Below are 14,465 nucleotides of genomic sequence, written 5' to 3'. Positions count from 1 at the left end.
GAGTATCATGAAAAGTACAGAGTTTGGCAACATGAACAGCAGAAAAAGGAGATACATACTACTAGACAAGAATAGTTTCAGAAAATATACAATATACAACACACATACAATTTAGCCTCTAGCAAAATGTGGGCCTTTGATAAATATTTTCATTTGACTTGAGCATCTTCTGCTTGGAGGTATTATTGAAAATGTTTTCTTGGAATGTGGAAGCTTGGGCGAAAGAGAATTTAAGGTGAGAAAAACAGTAAGACGTCTTATACAGAGTGCACTGTGAGAGGAATAGGTAATTTGGTTTCATCTATCAAAATGTAAAATGTATATACTTTTGCATTTTCACTTCATTTCTAGGCATCTATCTGTCCTAGATAAATACACATGTGCACAACATAGAGTTAAGTACGATGATGTTCATGCAGAATTTTTTTTTTAAATGGTGAAAAATAGAACCTAACCTAAATGTCCACTACTATGAAATTGTTCGATTTCATGTAATGGAATACCATGCAGCCATTAAAAAGAATGAAGTAGAAAGATAACCAAGGAATTTTAATCAGGAGGAAAAAATATCAAGTTCCAGGAAAATGTGTAATCTTATTTAGAAAATACATATGAACAAGAAAACGAATAGGCAAAGGTCTACAAGACTATACCCAAACTGTTAACAGTGACTATTTCTGAGGAGGAGAGTGGGTGGAGTGTGTTTGTGAATGAATGGGACACTCATGTGTCTTTGTGCACTTCTGTTCTTTAAATGTTTTATTAAAAACGTTTCCATGTATCACTGAAAGGAAATGGAAAGAGTATTCTGAGGGTGTCGTGTTAAGGGAAAAGTTCAGAGGGTACAGGGAGGAGGCTCATGGCTCCTAGGTTTCATCAGACTCTAGCGTCGCCGGAGGTGAGACCCCGCCCAGCTGAGGTGATTCTGCAGAGGGGCGGAGCTCTGCAGAGCCGAGGAAGGAGGCGGCCCCGGTGGGCGGGGCCACCGACTCGAGCCGCACGCTCCGCTCCCACCATGCCCTTATAAGGAGCGCCCGGCGCTGGGACTCGGGAATCCAGTCGCGATCCCAGCGGCTCAACCCCAATCCCAGGCCCCTCCCTTGGGAATGGGGGCGGGGCTGGGCGGGGTCTTGGCGGCGCGCTCTGCAGAGCCGAGGAAGGAGGCGGCCCCGGTGGGCGGGGCCACCGACTCGAGCCGCACGCTCCGCTCCCACCATGCCCTTATAAGGAGCGCCCGGCGCTAGGACTCGGGAATCCAGTCGCGATCCCAGCAGCTCAACCCCAATCCCAGGCCCCTCCCTTGGGAATGGGGGCGGGGCTGGGCGGGGTCTTGGCGGCGCGGGGGTGGGGAGGAGCATCTCGAAGTATCACCAATAGGAGTGGCAGCCCGGGTCTGAGCGGCGCTGCCATTGGACACAGCGACGAGAGGGGGCGGGGCACTAGCGAGGTGGTTACGCCGAGGGAAGCCCAGACTCTGTAATCGCCGCTTGGAGTCCGTCTGTTTGCGGGTTTCCGACTCCGCTGTTCACGGTTCTCTGTAGCTCGCGGTTCGCCGCCCCACTCACCGCCACGATGCCGGTGTTTCATACGCGCACGATCGAGAGCATCTTGGAGCCGGTGGCGCAGCAGATCTCGCACCTGGTAATCATGCACGAGGAAGGCGAGGTGGACGGCAAAGCCATCCCTGACCTCACCGCGCCCGTGGCCGCCGTGCAGGCGGCAGTCAGCAACCTCGTCCGGGTGAGCGCGCTGGGCCTGGGTTGGGGAGCGGGACTAGGGTCAGGAGACGTCCTCGGGGTCCCAGTCCATCTTGCTGTTCCTCTTTGCGGGTTTGCTGCCTGTGGCTTTGCCCGTGAGCTCTGGAGCGAGGCGGCCATGGGTTCGAATTCAGACACCCCCGGCGCTGTGACCTTGAGCATGCCCCTGAGACTCACTGGGTCTCAGTTTCCTCATCTATAAAATGGGGTCAATAATAATAATGCCTGCTTGTGGGTTTGTGGTGAAGATTCAACTAGGTCGTATTAGAAAGTGCCTAGCACAGTGTATGAGACCCACGGTAGGTGCTTAATATACGATAGTTGTTTGGATGTCTGATAGCCCTTCTCCCTCAGCAGGCTGTCGCCCCTCACGTTGACATCCTTACTCTCAGTTCCTTTATAGGCCTCCCCAGTCTGGCCTATGGGCTGCCGGGCTCCCCTACAGATTGCTTACCTTTCTTCACAGGGATTTTTATTGAGCCACGTTGTTCTCCTTTCTAATACTTCTGCCCCTTATCCTGAGACCTACCTCACTCACCCACAGCCCTTTCCCAGCGCTCCCTCCTTCCTGCCCTTTTGTCCCCTTGTCTTACTGGCCATCGTCTTTCTGTCTCCTTCTCCCTTCCTAGGCATTCTACTTCTGCTAACACCTCTGGCACTCCCAAATACCGGTAATTTCTTCATGTAGTAATTTATGACCACAAATCCCTCTTCTCCTTCCTCTTAACCCCGGTGCCTTTCATTTTTTCCTCTCCCATGAAGATTTCCACCTGGTTTTACCTGCTGTCAAAAGGCTTCCCTCCCACTGGGGCCTTAACAGACTGGGTGTGTGTGTGGCGGGGTGCTTCTCTGCCACTCCTCCTGGCAGAAAGCAAGATGGAGCTGCAGGGAGAGGCCTGTGGAATCTGGGACCTGCGGCCCCTGCCGGAGAGAAGGACGGGCAGTCTCCTCCCCAGCCCACAACTTTCCTGCGTGGCTGAGTGGCTCTGCAGATCCCTGTAGCCCGCAGCTGTGACTAATAACTGATGTGATTGTAGTAGGAGGCAGAGCCCACTTTTGAAATGGGAAAAGGGGTGCTGTGATCAGTCTCCTAACACTCCTCTGGCTAGTATCACAGTTTTTTTTCTCACTGTGGTTGGGTGACTCAGATTGCTGCTGCCTGTGAGGAACAACTTTGGGAAAAGTTCATATCACTCCCCCACTGAGCTGTGTAAATAGTGTGTGTCAGGGTAGTTGGGAGGCAACTGTGGGCCTGGGTGGGGTTTGGGTTACTTATCTGATTAGAGCACTTTAATGGACTAGAGGCACTTCAGCAGCTGAGTCTTCCTCAATCTTCAGGGACCCCTCAACTGTGTGAGGCAGTTCAAAAGATTGGGAATAAAGAAGATGGGGAGACACTATTGACTGGTTTCTGATCTGCCTTCTGTATAGATTTACTAATAATTTATTCAGTAAGAATACTGTGTGCTTTCAAAACGTCTGGTTCTACATTGTTCTTGTTCTTTATATAACTAACTTTAATCTAAGACTCCAGAGTACATTCTTGTGTAGTGTTGTCTAACATGGCTGCATTCCAGGCCTCCATTTTTCAACAAATAGGAAACAATGTAAAGAGACAAGGTAATAGTGTCCCTCCAAGGAGTGCCTCAGGAAATGAAATCTTAAAACCATATGTTGCACTTGGAACAGAACTAGTGTAGTCTAGGGGTTGATATCTGGTTAGACTATTTTTGACAAAAGTTATTTATGAGCTTCAATGCATTAATAAGAATTGAATGTCTGCTGTATAAGGAACATTGTAATAAATCAGTGGTTCTCAGATTGAGATGTGCATCAGAATCACCAGTGGGGCTTTTTAGAAATAAAGATGTCCAGCTCCCACCCCAGACTTACCAGGGGGTAGGGTAAAGACCTTTGTATTTTTAAGGAGCTCCATAGGTGGTTGAGATACACATCCTCATTTAGGAAACACTATAATGGATACTATGAGACAAATACAAAAGAAATAAGGCCAGTCATAAGCTGAAAAAAATTATCTATAGTTACATGCTTCCTAATATATACAAAAGAAGGGACTTGAGATTGATAGTAGATATGAATTAGAAAGTGGGGATAATTATGGTGACAAGTAGTCATGAATAAAGGTACTTGTAAGTCACTTCCAGGTTATAGCAAGTAGATTGTCTTGATTAGCTCAGGAGGCACATTGGAGAGAAACGAGAGAGGAGTGGGGTGCATGGCATATGTGCAGTTTAACAGAAGACCTTACCCAACAAGATGAACAAAGAGTGGGAGGGAGAGGATGACTAGTATGTGAGGGAGACGATAGATTAATCTGTGTTTTGGAGAGGCCAGAGGACATAACCATTGCTTGGAATTCTTGGTGTCATTCGTGGCCCTTATATGTATACTGCTAAGTGTTGTGATGAATAGTCAAGTTCGCAACTAGATTGGTTTAGGAGAATGGGGCCTCGTTTGATATTTCTTTATGTGCTCCTCAGTTCCTACCCTCAACATTAGCACACAGGATGGCTCCACAAATATTGTTGAAGGAAAGAAGGAACTGTGGGAAGAGAGATGGATTAGGAGACTTTTTAAATTGATTGGTCAGGAAGAAAATGAAGGCCTGAATTTTGGGTGTTATGGGAAAAATGGAGAAAGAATTAGTACTATATTAGAAATATGGTAGAAGAATTAGTAGAACTTGATAATAAAACTCTCAGGAAAAAAACATATGGTGTCACTATAAAATAATGAAACTGATTTTTGAACAGATATTCTGGAATTTATATCATTCAGGTTTCTTTCAGCTACTTTGGGAAGTTATATTCTTATTCCAGTGCTTTTGTTTGGGAATTTCTTACAAATTATTTACATATGTATGTTAAATCAGCCTGGCTTTTATTTTGGTTAAGAAAATTTTACCCGAAGTGGGCATTCCTTAACCTTCCTACTTCCTGGACCATTTTTGAGTCTAAATGACTTTTGGATATTTCCAGAATTAAAATTTACAAGCTGAAGATGAAATTCTCAATTGTTAAACAATCATCATCCACTTGTCAAATAGATATTTATGGAGACCCCTTTTAATGTCAAAACAATAAGTTGATACAAGGCAGACTAAGTATAATGCTGCATTGAAAGTTCAGAGTGGTCCTGTGGGAGTGAAGTACCACGGAAGTTCAGAGAAAGGTGAGATTACTTTTCATCAGAACATGGGAAAGGCCTTGTATAGGATGTAACATTTGAATTGGCCTTAATGTCAGGTGAGAATTGAACATTTAAAAATGTGATAAGAAAGATGTTATAAGTGGAAAGAACTACCTTGAAATAAAAGCACAAAATTATTGAGACTCTGAGGGCTAAGTTTTGACTTAGGGCATCATTAAGGTAACTACTTTTTGTGGGGTTAAGACTCATTTGGATTTGTAATTTATTGTATATTTGTTAAACAAGAGTCGTCTTATCACAGCTGAGTCATCACTTTTATTCCATGCTTAGGTGGGGAGGGGTAGTATGGGATTATTCATTTATATGTACTTTTTTCAATTTAGGATCCTGAACAAGATTATTTTTTAAATAGCTATGTTGAGTTGTAATTCACGTAACATATGATTCACACATTTAAAGTGTATAATTTAGTGTTTTTTTAGTATATTGACAGAGTTGTGCAATATCACACTACAAACTAATTTTAGGACATTTTATCTCCTCAAGAAACCGCATACCTTTTAGCAGTCACTCATTCTCTCCCATCTCCACCTCCCCAGCCCTGGACAACTACCAGTCTACTTTCTGTCACTGTAGATTTGCCTGTTTTGGACATTTCATGTAAATGGAATTATAAAATATGTTGCCTTTTGTGTCTGACTTCTTTCTCTTAGCATAATGTTTTCAAGGTTCATCCACGATATAGTATGTATCAGAACTTCATTCCTTTTTGGTGCTGAATAATATTCCATTGCATTGAATAAGGCCATTTTATTTTTATTTTATTTTATTCATTTATTTTTATTATGGTGACCTTGGTTAACAAAATCCAGTAAGTTTCAGGTGTACAATTCAACAGTAAGGCATATATATATTGCATTGTGTGTTCACTGCTCATAATTAGATTTCTTTCTGTCACCGCTACTTGACCCCTTTTACCCCATCTATTTCCCTCCTTCCTCCAACTCCCTGGTAACCACTAGTCTATAGAACATGTCCATGAGTCTCTGTTTGTTTGCCTTGTTTGTGTGTTGCTTTTAGGTTTATACCCTACACATAAGTGATATCATGTGGTTTTCAACTTTTTCTTTTGGGCTTATTTTGCTTAGCATGATTATCTCAAGGTCCATCCATGTTGTTGCAAATGGCAGTATTTCATCTCTTCTTATGGCTGAATAATATTCCATTGTATATATGTACCACAGCTTCTTTAGCCAGTCATCTATCGTAGGACACATCGGTTGCTTCCATGTCTTGGCCACTGTGAATAATGCTGCTATGAACATCGGCGTGCAAATATCTTTTCAGATATGAGTTTTCAAGTCTTTGGGGTAAATACCCAATAGAGGGATTGCTGGATCACATGGTAGATCAATTCTTAGTTTTTTGAGGAACCTCCATACTGTTTTCCATAGTGGCTGTACCAATTTGCAATCCCACCAGCAGTATATGAGGGTTCCTTTTTCTCCGCATCCTCTCCAACACTTATTATTACTTGTCCTGTTGATTATAGCTACTTTAACAGGTGTGAGATGGTATCTCATTGTGGTTTTTTTTTTTTTAGGGGAGGCAACCCTTGGTTGATCTCACAGATTGCAAGAACCTTGTCAGCTTACAATCCCTTATGTTTTTTTTTTTTTTTCCTTTTTACGCCTACAGTACCTGGTCTTCCTAGGTTGTTTCTCATCCAAGTACTAACCAGGCCCGACCCTGCTTAGCTTCCGAGATCAGACGGGATCGGGCTTGTTCAGGATGGCATTCATTGTGGTTTTGATTTACATTTCCCTAATATCTAGCGATGTTGAGCATCTTTTCATATGTTTCTTGGCCATTTGTATGTCTTCTTGGAAGAAGTGAATAAGACCATTTTAAACACAGATTCTAATGTGATAATAAAACAAGGAGAGGGGCTAGGAGAAGAAAGAGTGGGAAAATAAAAACAGACGTACAAGAAGTTCCAAAGATGGGATTCAGTAAGCAGTGTGAAAAAATCAGATGTCTTAGGCTGCTTGTCTTGTAGCATGGTATATAAAATTTTTTTTTCCATCGACGTGGCCCATAGAAATCTTACAGTCATGCCAGTTATGTTAACAGAGCTTTAGACACTTTGCTTTCTCTGTTACATCTGAGGGCATGTGTTGTAACTACTCCTTGGGTTCATGAAATATTTATTTCGGGAGTTTTTGTGGCTTTGACATTTACGAGCGTCACCTATATATCATACCCTTTTGGGACCAGCTTTGGGACACATGGCAGCATTGTCTTTAAACTGATGGGAAAGACTTCTGCTCTTAAAAAGAGATCAACAATTAATTTTGTCATTTATAATTATCAGTGTTAACATCTGAAAGTACTTTTGCTTTAACTTCTTTTGGTTGATGTTAGATTTATTTCGGTTAAAATAAATAACAACAATGTTTGGGTGATAAACCTGTGGGTGATTTTTTCTTCTTAATACTTTTCTGTATTTTCCAGTTCTTAAAATGAACATATAGTTCCTATATGAAGAAAAAAATCAATTAAATAAATAATAAGACCATTTGTATAATCCTTTATTGTTTATAAAATATTTTCATATATATAATTTCATAACAATCCTTTAAGGTATTGTCCTGATTTTGCAGGTGAAGATAATGTAGATCAGAGAAATTAAGTAACCTGCCCATGGTGGTACAGCTAGTTAGTGATGGAACTTGGTCTCAAAATTTGTTTCTCTTTCTGTGGATCCTCTGCATTTTCACTCCACCATTCTATATCCACTTAGAGGATAGTTATTAAATATCAGTGGAATTGTTCCACCTAGAATCAGAAGCAACAAGAATGCTATTAGTCATAGAGTTTTTATTTGTCCTAGGCCTGGCAAGATTATTTGTTTAAAGCCTGGGTTTGGCATGGCCTATGTGAAGGGCCTATTTGGATTTTAATAGTTCTTGTATATTTGTTTAAAAAGTCATTTTACATATTTATATAATTACTGATTACGTATATATGTATAAAATGCTTATGTTTCGTATGTATTTCAACTGAGAAGTTCATTATTTTAAAAGCCTTCTGACAACTTCTTGGTCTTTTACTGCACACTTAGGAAGGGAGTAGGGTAGGAATAATCCTCATTATCCACAGTCTACAGCTCAGCATAGCATGTATATAATCTCTTGTGACATTCATTGTACTTAGTATTTGTCTTCTTTACTAAGTTGTAGGTTCCTCGGTGGCAGGGACCATGTCTGTTGTATTCACCCCTTTATTTCTAATGTTAGGCTGGTTATGAGTGTGCAATATAACTTACCCTTTTCTTTTTTTTAAACTAAATAAACATATACACTGCATTTATTTTTTAGGTATAAAATCTTGTAATAAGAATTTTTTTGCAATGAATATTTTCCATCCATAGCTTTCAAACATCTGGTACAGCCGAATTTAAACAGTCTCATCAAATTTATAATGAGCTTTGAAACAAGTAGAATATATATTAAGAAGGAGAAATGAATGGCTAACTGCCCATTGTTTGAGATAACAGTGTTCAAGCTATTTTGGGTTGTGGTTCTCTGTTTCAGAGTCATTTCAACTATGCAGGCCACTTACTAAATTCATAACATGAGAATATGTTGCCTCCTGTCAGAAGGTGGCATTAGGATTTTGTATTCTTTTTAAATTGGGAGTATTTTTTTAAAATTTAGCAACTTAGACCAGGTGTCAATATATTTATTTGAAGCCCTGCTGGTTACAGTGTAGTATCATACTATGAGTTATGAATTCCTCATTAAAAGATCTTTATTTCCTTGAACCACATGGCAGGAGACAAAAATATAAGGTTGATTTGCTTTTTTTTGCTTTCTGGCTGATCTGGGCCCACCCTTTCCATTGAACCTTATGTCATGGTCATGACAGTGAGGTATATTTTTCCATTATAAGCCAGCATTAGATCAGTATCAAAAGAAGTAGCAGTCCTTAATGAGCTCATGTCAGAAGTTAGTTGATATCACAGCAAAGTTTCTCTCTAGAATAATGTTCTGTGACATTCATTGTCAGGACTCTTGCTGAGGAAGGGTCATTCTGTCAGTTGATGTTGCGTTCAGGAAGGTCTGCCCTTAAACCTTCCCTATATATAGATAAGACTAGAAGAAGAAAACATAAATTTAAGGCTTTTCATTTTTTTATTTTTATTTTTTTTTATGCCTACAGCATCTGGTCTTCCTAGGTGGTCTCCCATCCAAATACTAACCAGGCCTGACCCTGCTTAGCTTCCGCAATCAGACGAGATCAGGCACATTCAGGGTGGCATGGCTGTAGAAATTTAAGGCTTTTTAAAGCCTTCAGTGCTGTGTAGATAAATATTTCAGAGTGAACTTATTTAAGGAGTAAAGTTCACATCTGTAATAAGACTCTGAAACACCCAGAAAAGTTGATATATTGGTGAAAGGACTTCCTATTGGAGGCTTTCATCTGTCTTTCTTTTCCTTGTACACTAGATCTGCAGAATTCTTGCAATATGTGTTTGTGTGTATTGGGCCACATAGTGAAGTTCAGATAACATAAATTTTGAATCTAGGTGGCTGCTTCTTTGTTTTATCAGCCATTTTAGTACTTGTTCAGTTTCCATTGTTAATGGTTATGGAGAGGAAGGCTGTCTTACCTGTTTCTCCTTAAGTTTACAAAAAAGTTTATTATGGAGAGAAGTTGAAGTTAATATATAAGTAGGGAATTTTTGTTTATTTGTATATTTATCATCATAATTAAAGTGTTTTGTCCTTCATATAACACTAAAAACAATACTGTATTTTATTGAACAGTATACTATTAGTAATCACTTTTTGTCATGCTGAGCCTTCACAGTCTTTCAAAAAGAACAAAATTTAACTTGTTACAAAAGTACTACATTTTCATTGTTGAAATGCAGAAAGCCTGTCTTTAGTCACAATCTCAGTGTTTCTCAATCTTTTTCAGTTTGCTTGAACTGGATTTGTCTTTTACTCTCTTTGTCCATTTTTCTCTACTCTTATTTCTGTTTCCTTGGATATTACTACAAACAACTATATCTTTTTCATCATTAAACCAACCCCTCTAAAAACATCCCCCCCTAACCCTTAATTCACTTTTCTGCTGAAGAATTTCAAGGAAGAGTGAGGAAACCCAGTCTGTTACAACATTCAAGACTTTATCATGTGCTGTTTAGGGAGCCATGCTCTATTGAGCTAACTGCTGTTTCAGTAAGTGTGAAATGAAATAACTTCAAAATAACTTTTGAAGAACTTCTAATCCTGACACACTTATTAAAATATGGGGTCTTTAAGTTGATTAAATATATTTAACTATGCGTATTATGTGCAGACAAAGGAATAGAGTATGATAGAGTAATGGACAAAAGGAGACATATAATTAGACATAGAAGTTGAGGACTCATTTCCTTCTTTCCAGGCCCTTGGCAAAAGCTTTGTAGATTCTGTGTTTTTGCATGCTAGGTCATCAGTTTTGGGATAATTGATTTGATTGTAGCTTTTCTTTCCACACCCTCCCTACGCCCCTCAGATATCTCCCTTTAAGACTTGGTTTCTGAAGGGCAAGAACTGGGTTATATTCTTCTCGATGTTCCCGGTCCTGGGCTTATCCCGGTCCTGGGCTTATTCCAATCTTTTGCTATTGGTATTCCTTCCATATGTGTATAGTGTTTTGATACTTGCATTACCAGCTAGTCATTCTAGGCTATTTCATGACAAAGAGTGGTGATTCTCTTTTTCTGCCCTCAAATGTTACCATATACAAATGCCTAAGTAATCACAAACGGAAAAAAAGATTCATAAATGATATTATTGTGTTGGTTACATATTGAGACTTTTAGATTTCAAAAAATTCTATGTCACTTCTGTTAGAAGTCAAGTTATTCATTAGATTGGTATGAGTGTGGGATATGTGTGTGTATAGAGGATGACAGGTAGTGAATCTTAGAACTAAAAATCTTTTACAAATATCATTAAGTTGCAGAAAATAGTCTTTGGCCCTTAGAGAATTTCCCACTGATAAGATTTCCAGTTTAAGGGGAAAGTGGCTGAATTTCATTGCAGCTGGCCACAATCCAAGTTAAAGTCATTCTTTCTTTTGAAACACACTTAACTTATTCCCACAAGTAAGCTTTCTGTGAAGAAAGAGAAATGGCACATTTGTTCTTAGAGTTAAGAGTTGAAGAATCTCTATTATCTAGCTTCTCTGTATTTCCAGGCTTCTCTCTGTTCCCACCCCCATCTCTGGAGAACTGAACTGGCTCATCTTTAAGATGGATAATATATTTTTATTCATACAATTACAGTAAGTAAGGGTATATATGAGTGGGCTAATAAATCTTATATAGAAAAATGTCTAGGCAAGTAACACTTAAATTCTTATCCTACGTCTCTTCTCTCCAAATAGCAAAATTAGTTATTAGACTCTAGCTATTCACATTGCTAGGTGTTCTGAATTATAGTAGGATACGTAAGAAATGGTCTCTGGCCTCAAGTTGTTAAAGTATAGATGAAATTTATAATAGTATGATTTATCTTATCTCTATCCTCTCCACTAATGAAATTATTGCAGAATTTAAATTAATCATTTTAAAGTGTCCTGTAAATACAGTTTTTGTTCCTTGGAATCATGGAGAAAATGTGAGCAGGTCAGCAGCAGAGTGAGCAGGTCGTGGGCCCCATAGTTAGAAAAGATCTTTGAGCATTGCCCTCAGTGGCCCTCTTCTCGTGGTAGTCCAGGCACAGCGGGTTTTCATTTCTTTCAAAGTACAGTGCTGCTTGTGGGCCTTCACATATGCTGTTCCCTCTGCCTCAGCTACTCTTCTGTACTTCTTTACTTGGGTAATTTCCTCTAATCCTTGACTTCTGTATTAAGTATCAATTTTCTAGGGATACCTTCCCTGACTCTTACCTCCAAAACTGAGGGAGGTCCCTTTGTCATGTGATTTCTGCATTTTTTTTCTTGTTGTGCTTGTCACAGTTGTTTGTAATTATTTGTGTAATTATTACTTGTTTAATATCTTTCTTCTCGCTAGAGCCCCAGGGGCAAATATTGGCTCTGATGTATTTGCCCTTGACTTTTCAGCACCCATCATAGTGCTTGGCACATAGTAAGAATCTTGAGGAATATTTGTTGAATGAACAAATGGGAAGACCATTTGCTGCTTCCCAACCAAAACTGTTTTATGCTTCTTTGGAAAAACATATATCATGCTGTGGGTGAATCTTGGTGAAACTGAACTGCCAATTAGGAGAGTAGCTCTAAATCAGTGCTTAACACAAGGCATTGCCTGTAATAGGACCATCCAGTTCATGTTTCCCGAAAATAAATTCTAGGCATAAAGTCCTGGGGTGCAGATGGGGATAATCCTGCCCAGTAAGGACTATGCAGAGTATGTATATGTAAATAAAAATATAATATAGATTTGGAATCTCTATTAGTTTTGATATTTTTGCAAATAAAATGAATAGCCAATTTTGGCAGAATGCACCTAGTATGAGTTATCGAATACTGAAGTCAGACTTTAGATGTAGATACAAGGCAAATCAGCAGACAAACATGATAAGACTCTTGGGAGGCGGTAGAGTGTTGTGGTTCAGAATAAAGGCTCTAGAGCTAAACTCCTTGGGTTTAAATCCCACCATTGATTGACACCTCTGAGGTATGTAACATTGGGGAAGTTATTTAATCTGTTTCACACTGTCCTCTGTAAAACACAGCTAATCTTGGTTCCCAACTCATAGTGTATTACTGTGAGGATTAATGAGTTCATAAAGATGTATAGAACTATGCCTGACACATAGTTAGGAGCTCAATGAGTGTTAGACATATTAATATATTTTCCCATGATTTCAAGTCGTATTTTAAATGTTAGTCTAATGAAAAGGCAGTGTTGATATTTTAAAAATGTCTAAGCATAACTTCTAACTTTTATTCAACAAGGCAAAATGCCAGTGAAAGCTTTCAGTAGAATTCCATATGTTGTGGAATATACAGTTTTACCAAATGTGGGAAAAATATCACTCACAGTTTAGATGCCTGAGCCTTTTGATTGCCAGTTTCTCATAATTAAAATCGAACATCTAAATTTTTGATTGATAACTCCTTTGTTTGTGAGGGGAGATGAGTATTTTTCTTTCAATTCATAAGCAAGAATTGGGGGTAGGATTTGGGATTTATCCCAAGCTTCATTGTCCTGTTTTCTGAAAAAGAAAAAGAAAAAGAAAAAGAAAAAAAACTGAAGGGGTAGTCAGGCCACTCACTAAAATAGTAAGATGGAATCCACCTTTCAGGTAGAGTTGAGAAGTGTGATGCATTTGTGAAATAGAATTCATCTTTTTCTGGAACAGCCAAATTAATTTAACAAATATTTAATGACTACATACTGTGCCAGATACTGGATGAGCTTAGTATCTCTTGCCTGAAACGAGGGTTAGACTGTCTCTCAGATGTGCTATCAACATAGGAGTAGTAGAGTTAAACATGTAACTCATTTGGAAGGTATACCTATTATTTCTAGTCTTTCAGTGTTTTTCCAGAAATTTTTAACTTGCATATTAAATTTCAGAGTCTTTAACTGGCATCTTTACTGTCTTCCTGGCTAGTCCCCTTATGTGTGGTTGTCTAACATTTTGTTTCTGTCTCGATTTTTTTTTTGCTCCATAAATTAGACACTGTTGTTTTCTTATACAGTTATTCTTTTCCATTTACCCACTTTTACTATTTTCTTTGAGATGTAAGAGAAATGATTAACAGAACTTCCCTTCTTGATAAATTTCCTTTCTTCTTGAAGTCCATCCCTTGCTAGTATCTTTAGTGGGGTCTTTGGGTGGAATACACTTTAAGTTCTTATTTCTCTGAAAAAATATTTTGTCTTATTTTTTGAAAGATGATTTCATTGGATATATAAATCAATCTAGGCTGATAGTAATTTTTTTCAGCACTTTGAAAATATTGTTCTGCATTCAGATCAGCTATCAGTCTAATTGTTATTTTGCTATAGATTATGACTTTTCTCCCTGGGGTTTATAAGACTTTATTTACCTGTCTTGGGGTTTTTTGGGCTCCCTAATTTTGAGGGTTGATTTATCAATCCTGGAACATTTTTAGCTATTATCTTTTTGAATTTTGCCTCTCCCCTTATTTTATTCTTTCCCTTTGGAACTCAAATTAGAAAAATGTTACACTTTCTCGCTCTTTCATGTCTCTTAACAGTTTATATTTTCCATTTGGTAATTTCTCTAGCTCTTCCAGTTTACTTATTTTAATTATGCAAATGAGCTCAGTTTTACATGCAAAGCAGAAGACCTAGAGTCCTTATCAAATCTAAAACATGTCAACAATGATTTTATTGAAGTTGTGTATTAAATAAGTCATGCCCATATCTTTTTGATCTCATGTGGAAGAAAGAAAAATTAAATATGGTGGCTAGTAGCATGGATCCACCTATAGAGATCTTGGAAGAAAAAAGAAAGATCAAGTTGAAGCAGGAGCTCGAAG

The 14,465-nt window shown here is 38.9% G+C and overlaps 1 protein-coding gene, 1 long non-coding RNA gene and 1 pseudogene across 4 annotated transcripts in view; 2 read left to right on the top strand and 1 right to left on the bottom strand.

Annotated features, from left to right (window-relative positions):
• The first annotated feature begins 1,468 nt into the window (after positions 1–1,468).
• The window catches only part of VCL (vinculin), a 90,331-nt gene continuing 77,334 nt past the window's right edge, over positions 1,469–14,465 (top strand). For all 3 annotated transcript variants that reach the window (XM_006915501.3, XM_015592215.1, XM_015592214.2), the window contains exon 1: positions 1,469–1,740. In XM_006915501.3, coding sequence (XP_006915563.1) covers positions 1,573–1,740 — 168 coding nt within the window. In that variant the 5' untranslated portion in view covers positions 1,469–1,572. The remainder of the gene's footprint in view (positions 1,741–14,465) is intronic.
• Positions 7,442–14,465, top strand: part of LOC107195907 — a 13,629-nt gene continuing 6,605 nt past the window's right edge. The window contains exon 1 of the long non-coding RNA XR_001517220.2: positions 7,442–11,270. This is a non-coding gene — a long non-coding RNA (uncharacterized LOC107195907). The remainder of the gene's footprint in view (positions 11,271–14,465) is intronic.
• Positions 9,144–9,262, bottom strand: LOC112482727 (annotated as a pseudogene).

The sequence above is a fragment of the Pteropus alecto genome, unplaced genomic scaffold (genome assembly GCF_000325575.1).
Source record: "Pteropus alecto unplaced genomic scaffold, ASM32557v1 scaffold155, whole genome shotgun sequence".
In the NCBI taxonomy this organism is placed as follows: Eukaryota; Metazoa; Chordata; class Mammalia; order Chiroptera; family Pteropodidae; genus Pteropus; species Pteropus alecto.
This window is presented reverse-complemented; position numbering and strand designations above follow the sequence as displayed.